This window comes from Dermacentor silvarum, chromosome 4 (assembly GCF_013339745.2).
Source record: "Dermacentor silvarum isolate Dsil-2018 chromosome 4, BIME_Dsil_1.4, whole genome shotgun sequence".
Classification (NCBI taxonomy): Eukaryota; Metazoa; Arthropoda; class Arachnida; order Ixodida; family Ixodidae; genus Dermacentor; species Dermacentor silvarum.
The window spans coordinates 115,301,710-115,316,298 of NC_051157.2; the positions used below are offsets into that span (position 1 = coordinate 115,301,710).

The 14,589-nt window shown below is 46.3% G+C and overlaps 1 protein-coding gene across 1 annotated transcript in view; it reads left to right on the forward strand.

Annotated features, from left to right (window-relative positions):
- The first annotated feature begins 1,273 nt into the window (after positions 1-1,273).
- LOC119448851 (ubiquitin-like modifier-activating enzyme 1) overlaps positions 1,274-14,589 on the forward strand; it is a 114,881-nt gene continuing 101,565 nt past the window's right edge. The window contains exons 1-7 of the mRNA XM_049666527.1: positions 1,274-1,414; positions 3,280-3,353; positions 5,743-5,911; positions 8,336-8,470; positions 9,132-9,238; positions 9,507-9,597; positions 13,599-13,731. Of these exons, the coding sequence (XP_049522484.1) occupies positions 1,310-1,414; positions 3,280-3,353; positions 5,743-5,911; positions 8,336-8,470; positions 9,132-9,238; positions 9,507-9,597; positions 13,599-13,731 (814 nt within the window). The 5' untranslated portion in view covers positions 1,274-1,309. The remainder of the gene's footprint in view (positions 1,415-3,279; positions 3,354-5,742; positions 5,912-8,335; positions 8,471-9,131; positions 9,239-9,506; positions 9,598-13,598; positions 13,732-14,589) is intronic.

Below are 14,589 nucleotides of genomic sequence, written 5' to 3' on the forward strand. Positions count from 1 at the left end.
ACCTTGAAAAGGTAGAGCCACAATTCGGACAAAAAATTGGTAAAATATATGCACGAGAAATTAATAACTATGTAAGATCATTACGAACCCCCTAACATTATATATCAATCGATAGGTAATTGCATGAGGAATATAAATATCGATGAATGATCATGATAGTGAATAAATTAATTATGAGAATTAGCATGACAAAGCGGGAAATGGGGTCCAAAAACCCGAAAAGCGGCCAAGAGCCGAAAATTAATGATAGTAATGGCCGTTAGTATGGTTATGATTGTAACGATAATGATAAAAAATGGGTATACAGAGCGTGAATTAAGAGTGAAATGATGGTGAATTAAAGGGGTTAAGTTGGGTGATAGGTGTCAAACGAAAGGTACTGACGAAACAGAGTGAGCTAAGATAATGAAGACTAAAAGAGAGTGAATTAAGAGTGAAAGAAGGTGACTCAAGATGTGATAGTGGGAATCAAGAGTGATGAAAATTGGAAATTTGGAGTAATAGCGCAAACCAAGTGTGATGGAAGTAAAACCGAGATGATAGAGTGAATGAAGGTGAACCAAGCAGTGATGGGGTGAATCAAGAGTGAATAAAGCCTGAATTAAGAGTGAATCAAGGGGTTATGGAGTGGGCGAGTGACTTGCAAAAAAGTATATGTGAGGTTTGAGAGTCCGAGTGAGAGTGAGAGGTAGAGAGGCCTAGGTCTCACAAATCTCCTGACTGGACTGGAAAAACTTTTCTCCTGTACTGAAATAAAGTTTATTCCTCCTCCTCCTGAGTCACGGTTCGAGTTTGGTGAATGGTAGGAAAGGTGACCTGAAAAAAAAAGAACATGATGACTTGCAAAAATGACTAAATTGTGGTTTCAGAATGATGATGACTAAGCAAAAAAGTGCTGAGTCAAGGTCCGGGTTTGATGAATAAAGGACGACCTGAAAAAATGACTGCATAATATGGGTCCGGGATGAAGATGACTCACCAAAAAAAGTGGTCGTCATGTCATTGAGTTAGCGGCGCTCGGGCTTTCACCTTCAAGTTGTAGTATAAGTGACCCCTAGTAATTTTTCTTCTTCTTGGCCGATCGCCCGTAGTGGGTAAGCGTCATTAGTTGGAAATAAGAACAAGAACATTAGCCGCGAAGCCGCGCGACCGGTGGGGTCCCTGCCGCGCCCCGAGACCGGTGCCCTGGCCGTCGCAAGACTTTCGTAACCCCAGCGGCACAGGCAGCGCCTGCGCGGAAGCACGACGGGCAGGACGGCGCCCGTTACGCGAAAAGGGGTAACGACGCTCGTCGCGGCCGAGTCGTCCGATGGGCGCACGGCAGGACACCATGGCCAATTCGGAAGAGGAAGGAGACCCTTCTCCGCCGGCGAAGAGACAAAGGACCGACGACAGCGACGCGTCTGAAAGGGCGGTGAGTGAGCGTTATTTCTTATCGATATGTGTATACTGATATACCCTCGGCTGGGACCAACTATAGTCGGGTACAACTTAAGAAGGCAATTCTTCTTCTTTCTGGGGTTTTACGTGCCAAAACCAGTTCTGATTATGAGGCACGCCGTAGTGGAGGGCTCCGGATTAATTTTGACCACCTGGGGTTCTTTAACGTGCACTGCAACGCAAGCACACGGGCGTTTCTTGCATTTCGCCTCCATCGAAATGCGGCCGCCGCGGCCGGGATTCGATCCCGCGATCTCATGCTCAGCAGCGCAACGCCTTAGCTGACTAAGCCACCGCGGTGGGTCGTAAGAAGGCAAGTGAGGGCCCCCCGCTCATATGACCGAAGCGCGGCAGCCAATTGCCACCGCGACTTGAGAAATAGTCCCGCTGACGCGACTCGGCCCAGTTCGAAGCGCGGGCGGCCATGTACTCCGTTGGCGGGGTCATCGGCGTCCAGCTCATGACGTCAGTCTAGAGTGCGCGCCATTGGTGGAGGCTTGTGTGCATGCGCTTTTGAGGGGGAAATGTCGCTGCCTTCTAAAGTTGTACCCGACTATAGCCGTTTACCCGTTTTGAAGGCGTGCACGCAGATTACCAGAACAAAATCTGACGCCGTAGATCGACGTTCAGCCGTCGTAAGAGTCATGGAGTACATGCATTTTGTTTCTTCTGCTATTTGGCACACGCTTAGTTAGGAATCCACGTCACAGCTTTTGTTATCGCGCTGTGTCGTTCGATTCTGCTTAGCGCTATAACGTCCCAACTGAATTGACATGATCGCTATTGCACGAAAAAATTGCGATAGAAATTTAGCTTCATGAAGCGTTGCTAGAAGCCAGAAGGGCGAGGCCAGTCAGCTAAGTGGCGCAGTCTCTTTTCATACGCGTATGCTGCCCGCCATTGACGGACTGGTTTAGATGCCACTGATGCATGTCGGCAACAGCGTCAGAACGACCTTCAGTTTTCGGAGTATAAAACAGTATAGGGAATGGCTCCAAAAGACTTCCGATTTAAATTGTGAACTATACTACTGTCAAATTCGGCGTACATTTATGAAAAGAAGATTTAGCAATACTGCTAAATCGTATGGCTGCAGCTAATGACAATTTTTAAGTGAATTTTGTATTCATATGACGCAAAAAGTTTACATACGTGAGGTCTTGGCATGAGGCTTCTTTCTTACTTGAACACCTCAACGAGCAGGTGCTCATGCTCCACGCGTGAAGGAACAGGGAGGGCTTTATTTTTATTAGCCAATTCAACTGCTCAAAGCAAAGGACTGGAAATTTTGAGGTGTCCTAAGTACAACACTTCCACGAGATGAACTCAAGAAAGTTTGAACCACGTTCGATCTCTAATCAGTGCTTCTGCCTTGCTGTATCTTAAAACGGTATGCCTATCACCCTCCTGCCCATCGGTCGCAGAGTGGTCCTTAGCATTATTCTAAGTCCCCCCCCCCCCCCCTTCTGCACCCTGAATTTCCGTCTCAATAGGTTGGTGCTGGCAGATAGCCGCGAGTGTATCATATTTAACTAGCGCTAAAAAGACAAGACGAGAACGAGAAGCACACAGGACACGGCGCTAGACTTCAACTCACTATATCTATAGTCTAACTAGCCAACTGGCCCAACTTCCTTCTATAACTTTACATGCTTTCATTTTCAGTGGTATTGGTTAGACACCGTTCTTACGAAATATGCTCCAGCCCATTCTCATTATTCTACAGCCTTCCTTTCATCTTTTTGTTTTAACATCCACATTCCTGTGACTATTCACTCGAGTAAATGTCTTCGTAAATGTCTTCATCTCGGCATGACCTTTACGCCTTCGTCTGTGCAGGGACAAGCGGCTCAATCTGGCTCGTCGGAACAGAAACCGCCCGACATCGATGAGAGCCTTTACTCTAGACAGCTGTAAGTCAATGGCTGCGATAACGTGCGATGCCTGCTAGATTGAATGAGCCGACATCGGCCTGACTGTCGGCATGACGTCGGCATGACAGACAGATCTATCGAAGACACAAAGCGAATACCCATTTGTGATTTTTAATATGGCTGCCACCATACAAAAAAAAAAGATGCGACGGAGTTTGATTCGCACTGCTGGATATTCTCGCGAATGAATGAGGTTTGCGTTATAGTGAAAAAAAAAAGGGGGGGGGGGTGAGTCGGGCGGGCATTGTGCTGATAGTAAGGCGGCGTTTGACAAGTGTGGGGAGTATGTCTGCTTCAACGGGTATGCTTTAAGTCTGGTCCGGGTATACTGTCTCCATCCTTACTCAAGCCGACGCAAATGCTTGCATATGCATGGAACTATGTGCATTACTCGGCACGTATCTGTTGCGTAAAAGACATCGTGGAACAATTTTTTTTCGCTACGAATGTTAATATATCTCGTATCTCGTACATGCCATGAGACGGTGCTTAATCACATGCGCATAGCATTGCATGCAGCGCTTCAATTGGCAGTTTCGTTCATTATTTAAAGTATGTGCCAGCCACCCTCGCACTGCAATACGCACAACAAATTGTACGACAAAATCTAGTGAAATAAATCCGTACACTTGATGCGCAACGGCTTTTCATATTCAACGAAAGAGCGCTTCAGTACAACCATTACCACCTTCCGCTGCTACCAAGCTGCCATAGCGGTTAATGTTATGCGATAATTGTGCACACTGAGGAGTAAGAATCACATGGACCGTCAGCGCTTGGCAGTAGCGCTGAAATAGCCGCTAAGTGCTATCTGCAGATTTTACTTATACTGACAGTGGTTTATTCAGGGCATTACAAAACATATAATGCGAACCCACAAGAGCACAAATGCGTGTATGTAGGCACTTAGTCGCCCGTATTTTCGTGTTAGGTGCATTTCATTCCATTAATGAGCTTACTATAACACCCCCTATATCTCACATTACACATAGTGAAAAAATATGTCAGCGTTAAGAGAGGAGAGAGGGTGATTCAAGGAGAAGAAAGCCTACTGACCACAGCATTACTGTCAAGCGCGTGGCTCACATTTGAACATTCCCATTTTGCTAAATATATTTCAGTATATCATCACCACCATCATCATCAGCCTATATTTATGTCCACTGCAGGACGAAGGTCATCTCCCTGTGATCTCCAATTACCCCTGTCTCGCTAGGGGTAATTGGAGATCGCAGGGAGAGGCCTTCGTCCTGCAGTATGTATTTCAGTATATATGTCACCATAGTTATGGGAACAGGAACACTATCCACCGAACATCTCGTCTACTTCTGCAGAGGATGACACAGCGTTCAACAGAGCGCTGGGAGCTTCCCCTAAACCAGGGTTTCCCAAACTTTTTGACTTTGGGGATTGACACCAGCCCTCACCAGAGCTCCAACAAAGAGCACCACCCCACTCCACCAATGTGCTTATGCACAGCCTCTCGATAAATGTTGCAATAACAGGGACCGGGAAAACAGACACTTGCTTCTTCTAATGAAAACGGAGTGGTGGCGCTCTGGGTTGAAATCCCAATCAATATCGCAACCAAAGCTTGCGCGATTAAGGATCACCATGCCGAGTCTTAAAATCAGGTACTTGGAAATTAACCATCTCCAGTACAAACAAAATTGGTGTTTTCTGCAGGGTGTTTAAATATCACGTTGTCTCAGTGAGCAGCGTGATCTAGGCGACTATCATACGCCACTGATTTACAAATGGCTGCCCATGGTTACCAGTTGTGTTGTGCTTAAACACAGTAAACAAGAAGAAAGGTGAAATCTGGTCACGACGCGAACTGAGAACGACTTGGCCTTCTTGGTACTCTCCGTGGACAGGAAGGGAAAATTTCACAGGATCTCTTATATTAACCCTAAGACGACTTGAAGCCGAATGCCCAAGTACCGAAGCATTAAAGATGGACTGATGACGTACACATCCCTCTTAATTCGCTTAGTCTACTTCGCTTAGTCATCCCTTACTCATACTCTTGATTACCTTACTCATCCTCTTAATTTGCTTAGTCATCGCCCTTAATTCACTATGTGTATTTCGCTTAGTCATCTCTCTTAATTCCATAGGTTGGGTGTTCGACTCCCACCAAATGTCGTGGGTTCGAGTGCCTTAATTAACTATATCTTAAAAACATGTACCTTAATTACCTTCGCCTTAATTACCACCAAAGCTGTGGGTCTACTCCCATGAATGGTCTAGGGTTCGTAGCCTTTTTGTACCTTTCGTTTCGCCGACGCGTCTTCGCTCAATCGACTCACTAAGAGACATATAAGGCTTTCGCCTTAATAACAACTCACACGACTCGTATTTGCAGCTACGTGCTGGGGCACGATGCCATGATCCGCATGGCCCAATCAGACGTGCTCATTTCGGGAATGGGCGGCCTGGGCGTGGAGATTGCCAAGAACATCATCCTGGGTGGCGTCAGGTCCGTCACCATTCATGACGAGGCCTTGTGCACCATGGCGGACCTCTCTTCTCAGGTTAGCAGATGCTTCGCTTTAAGCGTGCTTCGCTTTAAGCGATAAAGCGGTAGATTTATTCCTTTAAAGGGGCCCTGAACCACTTTTTATCGAAGTGGAGAAAATCATTTGAGGGGAAAATAGGTTATTTCAGAAATACTTTGCCGTAAAAAGTACTTCGATGCGTTCAGCAGAAGCGCAGTCTATTGGCAATCAAACACGGCCTCCGCTGTGCTCCCGTTCCTTCTTCAATGCCTTGCGCTGCGAAGGCTACGGCGGAGTGGGGCGTGGCCACAACGCTCAGCCTTCGAAATGTCACCGTGGCGCGCAGTTCAAATTTCACTTTGGATGTTAACGTAGACGCCGCGACTTCCGATTTTGGTGCCTATAACGCGCTAAACGTAAGCCAAACGCGGTTGTCCTCAGCGAGCCGCAGTGGGCTTAGCCAGTGGACTCGTGGCGGCACCCCGTGGCGACCGCGGTGTAACCGACCGCAGCGACCAATAGCAGCCGCGTATTGGAATGTGCTTTATCACGAAATAAAGCACACAGAAAATAGTGAGGATCGTGGCTTCTGTTGTTAAAAGAGCGCTTGAGAGAAAGGTGACTGCGCGCTCCGCTTGCGAGCTCCACGCACCGCGTACGACAGCAAAACTTGGTTCAGATGTTCACAGCAGCGTATGCTACCCGCGGAGTATGTTATTTCACCAAGCCCGAGAGCCCGAGGGGTGGTTCAGGGCTCCTTTAAAGCGATATATCTCTTTCTCTACTTCGAGCACTTCGGTTGGGTGGGCGGCGTTCTAGCAGGATAAACTGGAGAGGGCAACAAGGGTAAGGAAGAGGAGGAGAGCAGAAGAGCGGACAAGAAAACGCAGGTTCGAGATAGGAGATAAAGGGGCGCCTGATTGGTTGGGGCTGACGACTTAAGCTGCGCGCGGCATGACGTCGCCGATATCACGTGAGCCCAACGTCTCGTCGGCGAGCGCGCAGTGCTGGTCGCGAGACACCACGGGCGCAGTAATGTGATGTTTGATTTCATCGTATTGGCACTGTAATTCAGTTATGGCTAGACGCAAGACAAGCCTACTGTATCGAAATTTCTTCGACGTTGACGGCGATTCCGTACGGGAAGATTTCTAACCAAATTGTGCACATAAGGGTTGTCGTTATTCACGGCATCGCATGTATCGACCACAGCATCACATAAGTGCGGTATCGCTGACTTTAGCAATCATCTACGATGGTTTCTGCCGCAGTTGTTAAGGGTTTTACGCATATAAATATACTATAGTCGGAACCTGCGTACTTGGTATGACCTGGTATCGTTTATTTCCCTCCGAAATCTTACTACGCGAGTTTTTATGCGCCCTTTCTCCATCGTAACATCGCCGCGGCGCCCAGGAATCGATGAGACGTCCTTGTACACAGCTGCAAAACGTCATAGGCGACGAGACATCGCGACGGGTAGCGCCTCTGCTTGAGAGGCGCGTGGTATACGCAAAGGTTTATGAAGCGCCACCACTTTTCCAGCACCCATCGCTTAGGATTCATGGCATCGCTCGCCACAATGGAATGAAATAACGCTGCCGGACCGCTAGGTATTAGCAATCTAACTGTTAGCGAGTGTAGAAATAAATCGAGCGGTGTAATACGATAATCTGTTAAAGGAGGTGTAGGGGAGGTAGGTGGGCGGGTGGCAAACGACCACGAAATGTGACGGCAGTGCTATCCAGCTTTAGTCGTTGCCTGAGCAACGGTCTTCTATACATGGGTGTTTTCAGGGCCAGTATTGTTACGGCGAAACCAAGAGCGGTGCCAGTCAGAAGACGATATGACGTGTAGAGGTGGACTCGGTCTCGACAGCCATCTTGTTTATGTATCGTTGTCTCTCTTGTAAGTATAGTGTAAATACATCTTTATATTTGACTTCCGCATCGTAACAAATTGGTGAAGCCTCTCACCTCTCAACAATATTTATACTGAATGAAGGAAAGTATAAAGGTTCCGGATTCATAGCATTAACGAAACAATTGCCTAAAGTATAAATCACAAAAACTCCCTTTGCTTGCAATAGTATTAACGAAACAATCGCCCCTAAAGCATACATCTTAAAAAGAAAACCTTTGCTTGCCAATTCCTAATTACTAACTCTTCGGATAGAAATTCTCTTTTCACATCAAAAGAAAAAGTTAAACCAGGCGTTACCAAGTTTGTAGCCGAGTGTCCGAGGCTCAGTAACTCGAGAGCGTGCACTAGAGTCCAGTCTTTCGCCTCAAAGAAAGTTAAACCAGGCGTATACCAAGTTTGTAGCCGAGTGTCCGAGGCTCAGTAACTCGAGAGCGTGCAGTAGAGTCCAGCATTGCGGAGAGATTGTCTAGTATCTGTGGTATAATGCTCGCGTACACAGCACCAGCGGCGTTCGCTCGATGCTTTTGTTCGTTGCAGTACTACCTAAGTGAACAAACGGTGGGCCACAACCGGGCAGACGCTTGCCAAGTTTTACTGGGGCGGCTGAACCAGTACGTGCAGGTGAAACTCCACACGAAACCACTAACCGAGAAGTTCCTGAAGCAGTTCACGGTGAGTGATCCCGCCCCCCCAATAATTGCTTGTGGCTACATAAAGCAGTGCCAACTAATAAAGGCATAAACAGTGAACCGCTGTTTACACAAGTACTGCTAACTTGTAGGAGCATACACCTAAAAAATGTTGCAGAGTTTCGCTTATAAGTGTTTTACGTCAATGTGTTTAGCCACTCATCTCAAGTATGTAAGGATGAAAATGTATTTATCATATTTTTTTTACATTTTGTTTATTCAGTGGCTGCGTGTCCTCGTATTTCAATATGCTGCATTTGCGCGGATAGTGTTTTTGTTGTACTAATTCTTTGTTACACTCACCGTCGTGTTTACTCTAGCCTGTCCTCGTGTACTGAGTCATTGTTTAACAAAATATCACAAATATGTTCACATCTCCCCCCCCCCCCTCCCTATCCCCATCCTATGCTTTTGCACCGAATGCAGGAGTCAGTAACAAACAAACAAACAAAGAAACAAAAAACAAACAAACAAATAAACAAATAAATAAATAAATTAATTAATTAATTAATTAATTAATTAATTAATTAATTAATTAATTAATTAATTAATTAATTAATTAATTAATTAATTAATTAATTAATTTATGTGATATGTTTTGGTTAAAATACGAAGTACAGCTTTTATTCGATTCCCCATTATAGGTGGTGGTGCTGACAGAGACCCCACTGGAAACGCAGCAGTCCATCGCGGCCTTCACCCATGAGAACAACATCCCTCTCATCGTCGCCGATACCAGAGGCCTTGCTGGGTGCGTATACTGCGAACCGAGCACTATAGGTGGTGTCCATATCCAGGCACCAAGCGACGCGGTTCCCACCGAGTAACACAAACCAATCTCGAAGGCTATGCTTTTGCTTACTGCACGCTACTGAAGCAATTGCAAAGCCGTCATAGACACCATGGTTTTCACATCGCGTGTAGCGAGCGATCTGTCGCTTCCCATTTGCGTCACTGAAATGACGTGAACTGCTGTGTGTGTGTGTGTGTGTTTCCATCTTGGTCCTTTCTCTCCGCAGGCAGATATTTTGCGACTTCGGCGACAAGTTCCGCGTACGTGATACCAACGGAGAGCAGCCGCGGTCAGTTATGATTCAATCCATCAGCAAGGTGAGTGGGAATCAAAAGCGTTCTCTCATACGCTCCCCTGACAAGCTCTCTTTTAAAAGTGACACTAAAGAGGACTGTATGGCTGTAAAAGTAAATTACACTTCCACAACACTAAAAGGGCCATTCTTGCCTTGAGAGGAGGCTTGCTAAACTTGAAAAGATGCAAAGTCGAAAGACCCGTGACGACGCCGCCGTGTGACTCGCTCACCAGCTCGCCGTCACGTACAGAATATTAGTGCCTGTTTAGGCCTAGGAAATGTTTCATTGGTAAAAACGAACTGCATTGTGTTCTGAAAGAGCCAAAGGCTGAACTTAAGCCTTTCGAGAACATTTGCTGCAATACGAAAAAAGATGTAGTGATATACGTGACGCCCATCGACGCTCTGGGTTGTCGGCGTGAATGTAAAAAAAAAAAAAAAAAGTAGACTAAAAAGTGTCGTCCTAATTTGCAGTCCTATCAGTGCAATTTTACGGCGACATTAACGGAAATAACGATTTGACAATGCTTTGTAAGCCTAACCGAATTTGTGTTGTTTCTCTTTAGTGACCCTTTCAATGCAAGCCATCTAAAAGAGACACTTGAAAGGAAGCTTGAAATGCTTTTAGCTCCCGTTGTCGGCGACCTTCGAGAGACCTTGAGCCGAAATCCTGAGCCGTTATGCGTGCACTCAAGACGAGCAGGAAACAAGAACATCCGGGCATCGTTGCGAGAGCAAAACGAGATCATCCGGGCAACCAGCCAAAATTAAGGAAATGCGGTCTCTGACGCGCGCAACCCCTTGTATAGGACCGCATTACATATGCTAGTTACTGCCCAAACAAGTTACAACGATGCCCGAATGTTCTTGTTTCGTTTTCTCCCCATTCTCGTCTAGAGTGCCCGGATAACTGCTCTGGATTTTGGCTCAAGGTCTCTTGCAGGTCGCCGACAACGGGAGCTAACAGCATTTCATGCTTTAAAAAAATTTGCGTAGCTTACACTAGTGACCGCAAGGCTAAAGAAACAGCGGAGCTGATCGGCACCTAGCTGGTCCTGGCCTTACGGGTTATACTTTTCCGAAATTGATTGATTATTGCTTGATTATTGATTACCTATTGATTGGCTATCAATCGGCTATCGCAAGGTATTGGCCACGTATTTGGGCTAGGCTAAGCACTACCAAGTCATCCCCAGCATTTTCCGGAATTTATTGATTATTGATCGATTATCAATTAGTTATTGATTGGCTATCGATTGGCTATCGCAAAGTGAAGCGAGGCGCAGCTGTGCACAGTGACGTCATCGCTAGGCGAGTTTTTGAGAACGCTACGCGGGGGAAACGAAAAGCTTAACAGCTCCGCCGTTAAAAAATTGCGGCGGATTAGCTCAGCTAACCTGAATATGCAAAGCGAAAGCTTGGTTTAGCCTGGTTAAGTCTTGGTTTCACTTGGTTACCGTTTGATTTAGCTGTAATTATTATGCTGAGGTATACACTCATCGTCGACGCTAGCTTAGCGCGCTTGGCATTCCGGACCCTCTCCAGTAAAGCAGCGCGCCGGGCGATATTCGCGGGGTGGTCAGACTAGGGATGGTCGATTAATCTTTTTATTGGATTAACGATTAATCATTCATAATTTTAGCCTTTAATCTAGTAATCGCTTTCGATGCAGGGTTTTCATCGATTAACCAAAAATTTTGCTGGGCACTTTAAAAAGGTTGAAACACAGTTATCTACTTTTCTAGGACCCTATTTTAATGTGTGAGAGATGGAACCAAGTTAGAAATACAAGTGTATCAAGTTTAATGTTTAATTTGTTAAATAATAAACAGAGTTGGCACTAGTGGCCTTTGAAAATATAAACATTATATGTTATAAAATGGCACTTAGAGCAGCACTAAACACGATAAATGGCACTAGTGAATCCCTGTACAATACAGTACAACAAGAAATAAGAAAAATGGCAAAAGGGAAAGGTGAAGGTGAAGTCCTACTAAGATATGCAAGAAATTGCAATATGCACAGGGGAAAAGAAAATTACTGGAGTGAGGCGGAAGTCAACACGTCTGACGCTGGATATCAGAGGCCATCCAATTCGTTGTGCAACTATAGTGTTCTTTTCCTGGGCGTCACCATAGACAGCAAGCTACTGTGGCGACGCGTAGTTGAAAGTGTTGTGGGTGCAGCAGTGCAAAGAGTCAACGCTCTTCGTCGCTTGGCACGTGTACGCTGGGGAAACAATCCAATGTCCGTGCTTAGACTTGAACGCTGCACTGACAAAAATCCGCATTCTCTATCAGCTGCCGCTCATATCACCATCACTGAGTCAATTCGAGCGCTTGGAGGCAGTATATAGAAAGGGACTTCGCTTGGCGATGGGAGTTCCTCGGGCAGCTTCAAACAAGAATGTTACTAATGAAGCAGTCTCTCGCACTCCACGTCTTGGCATCTCGGGCGAGTCCCGCGCAGGCACGGCGCTTCTCCGGCGGCTAAGAACAAGAACTCGCTCCCATTTCCATGCGGCACTGAACACCTTCCGATATTTAGGATTGGAATGGCCTAAACGGAGTAGTCTCGACCAGCCATGGTCTTTTTTCGGACGTTACCTGCAGCCTCAATGTACCCCGGCTGCCGTCGAAACGCAGCATTTCAACTGCCGAAGCTAAGTTCCTTGTACTGGATCACTTGAGCACAGCGTATCAATCACCTACAAGCGTACACAGACGGGTCGGTGTGTGCACAGATAGCTGCGCAGCGGCATTCTGCATACCCTCCCTTGATGTATCATGGTCTGGCCGCCTGGATCGCGTAGTTTCGCCTACAACAGTACAAAGCGCCGAAATTACCGCGGCCTTGCGAAAACGACGGGCCTATTCTGCACGACATACCGTGGTGCTAACGGACTCAAAGTCAGCATTACAACGATTACATCTTGGCCTACCTCGAGAGACGTTTACGAAGCAATCTCTAGCACTCATCAAATATCTAATGAGCAAGGAATTTAATTTAAAATGTTAATGGATCCCATCCCACGTAGGAATTGAACGAAACGAAAAAGCTGACGCTCTTGCACGCCTAGCGCTGACATGTGTCCCAAAAGTGAGAGTGCCAAGCATTTTTAAGAACTATAGGGATGCAATCTGTAATCACTTTAGGGCTATCCACAAAACTCCACAACAAATCTGTGGGATCCATGGACTTACTCGCGAGGAAGCGACGCTGTTGTACCGCATCAGAACCGACTACGCGTACATCTCGGTTTGGTTATTCAAGACTGGGCGTGGCGCTTCCACGCTCTGTGCCTTCTGTGGTGATATCGGCGACACTGAACATTTCATTTGGCTATGCACACAGTTCGACACAAAAAGAAACGCGATGGTCGACAGCCTGCAAAAGAGTGGTCTTTCGCACAGGACCATTGAAGACGTCGTTTTCCCCGGACGGCCCGCGGCAATCAGGAAGATAGTGCAGATAGTGATAGCTACTAACCCCCGGTAGCGCTTAGGCTTCGCATTTAGGTAGACATGTTGTCATTAAACTTAGTGGTTTCCCACTAGACTAAGAAAGGAGAGATGTGGTCAACCAACGGGTAAAACTGTATTTTTCACACCAATGAATACGCTTCTTTGATCCGTAAGCGGTGGCCGCGCGGCAACCGCGACGAGGCGAGTTGCCGGAGAATCGAGGCCCGTGGTGTGACGTCACACAGAGGGCGCGGCGAGCGCCAGCTGCGGCGGTTACCAGACAACGGCGGACGCGCGCCTGTAGGAGCGGTGGCCGCGCGGCGACGGCGACGAGTCGAGTCGCCGGTGAATCGAGGCCCGGGGTGTGACGTCACAGTGCGGCCACGGCTCAAAGTGCGGCCACGGCTCAAAGAGCGGCGATGGCGAAGAGGCGAAAACCTGGCGTAATGTAGCTATCGCTACAAAACGGAGTCGAATGCTGAATGCATCGAACTTTGCCCTTCTATACATCCCGTGCGCTATTCACAACGCCATCTTTTTGCTTTGCCTGTCTATGTACGATAAGGAAGGAGAGGTCAAGACTCTGGGCAGAGTACGGCATGATTTCGAAGACGGTGATTACGTCACGTTTTCTGAGGTCAGGGGCACGCCGGAGATCAATAACTGTCCGCCCATGGAGGTAAAGGTGTCATGTGAGTAGATTTTTCTGTCCTCTATATAGTGCTGGACTATTTTACTTTCAGGATATCGCTGCTATGATTCCTAAAATATTAGTGAATGATTGTCGCATAAGCTGCTATATTCTTGTAATGCTCAGTTTCATATTAAGAAATACCGAAGCTACCTGCTGACCTTTATTTCTGGCCATGGAGAATACACTTGTAAAAAAATTACATTATTTCAGTAAAAAAAAAAAAATTAGTGTAGCTTGCCCTAGTTTCGCAAGGCTAAATTTAGAAACAGCGGAGCTGATTGGCACGTAGCTGGTCCGGGTCTTACGGGTTATGCTTTTCCGGAATTTATTGATTATTTATCGATTATTGATTACTTATTTATTGGCTATTGATTGGCTATCGCAAGGTATTGGCCACGTATTTGGGCTAGGCTAAGCACTACCAAGTCAGCCCCAGCATTTCCCGGAATTTATTGATTATTGATCTTTTATCGATTAGCTATTGATTGGCTATCGCAAGGTATTCACCACGTGTTTGGGCTAAACTAAGCACTACCAAGTCATCCCCAGCATTTCCTCCTGAAATTTTGATTATTGATCGATTACCGATTAGGTATTTATTAGCCATCGCAAGATATTGACCACGTATTTGGGCTATAAGAACTACCAAGTCATCCCCAGCATTTTCTGGAATTTATTGATTATTGATCGATTATTGATTAGCTATTGATTGACTATCGATTGGCTATCGCAAGGTATTGGCCACGTATTTGGGCTAGCTAGGCTAAGTACTACCACGTCATCTCCAGCCTTTTCCGGAATTTATTGATTATTAATCAATTATAGATTAGCTATTGATTTGCTATCGATTGGCTAT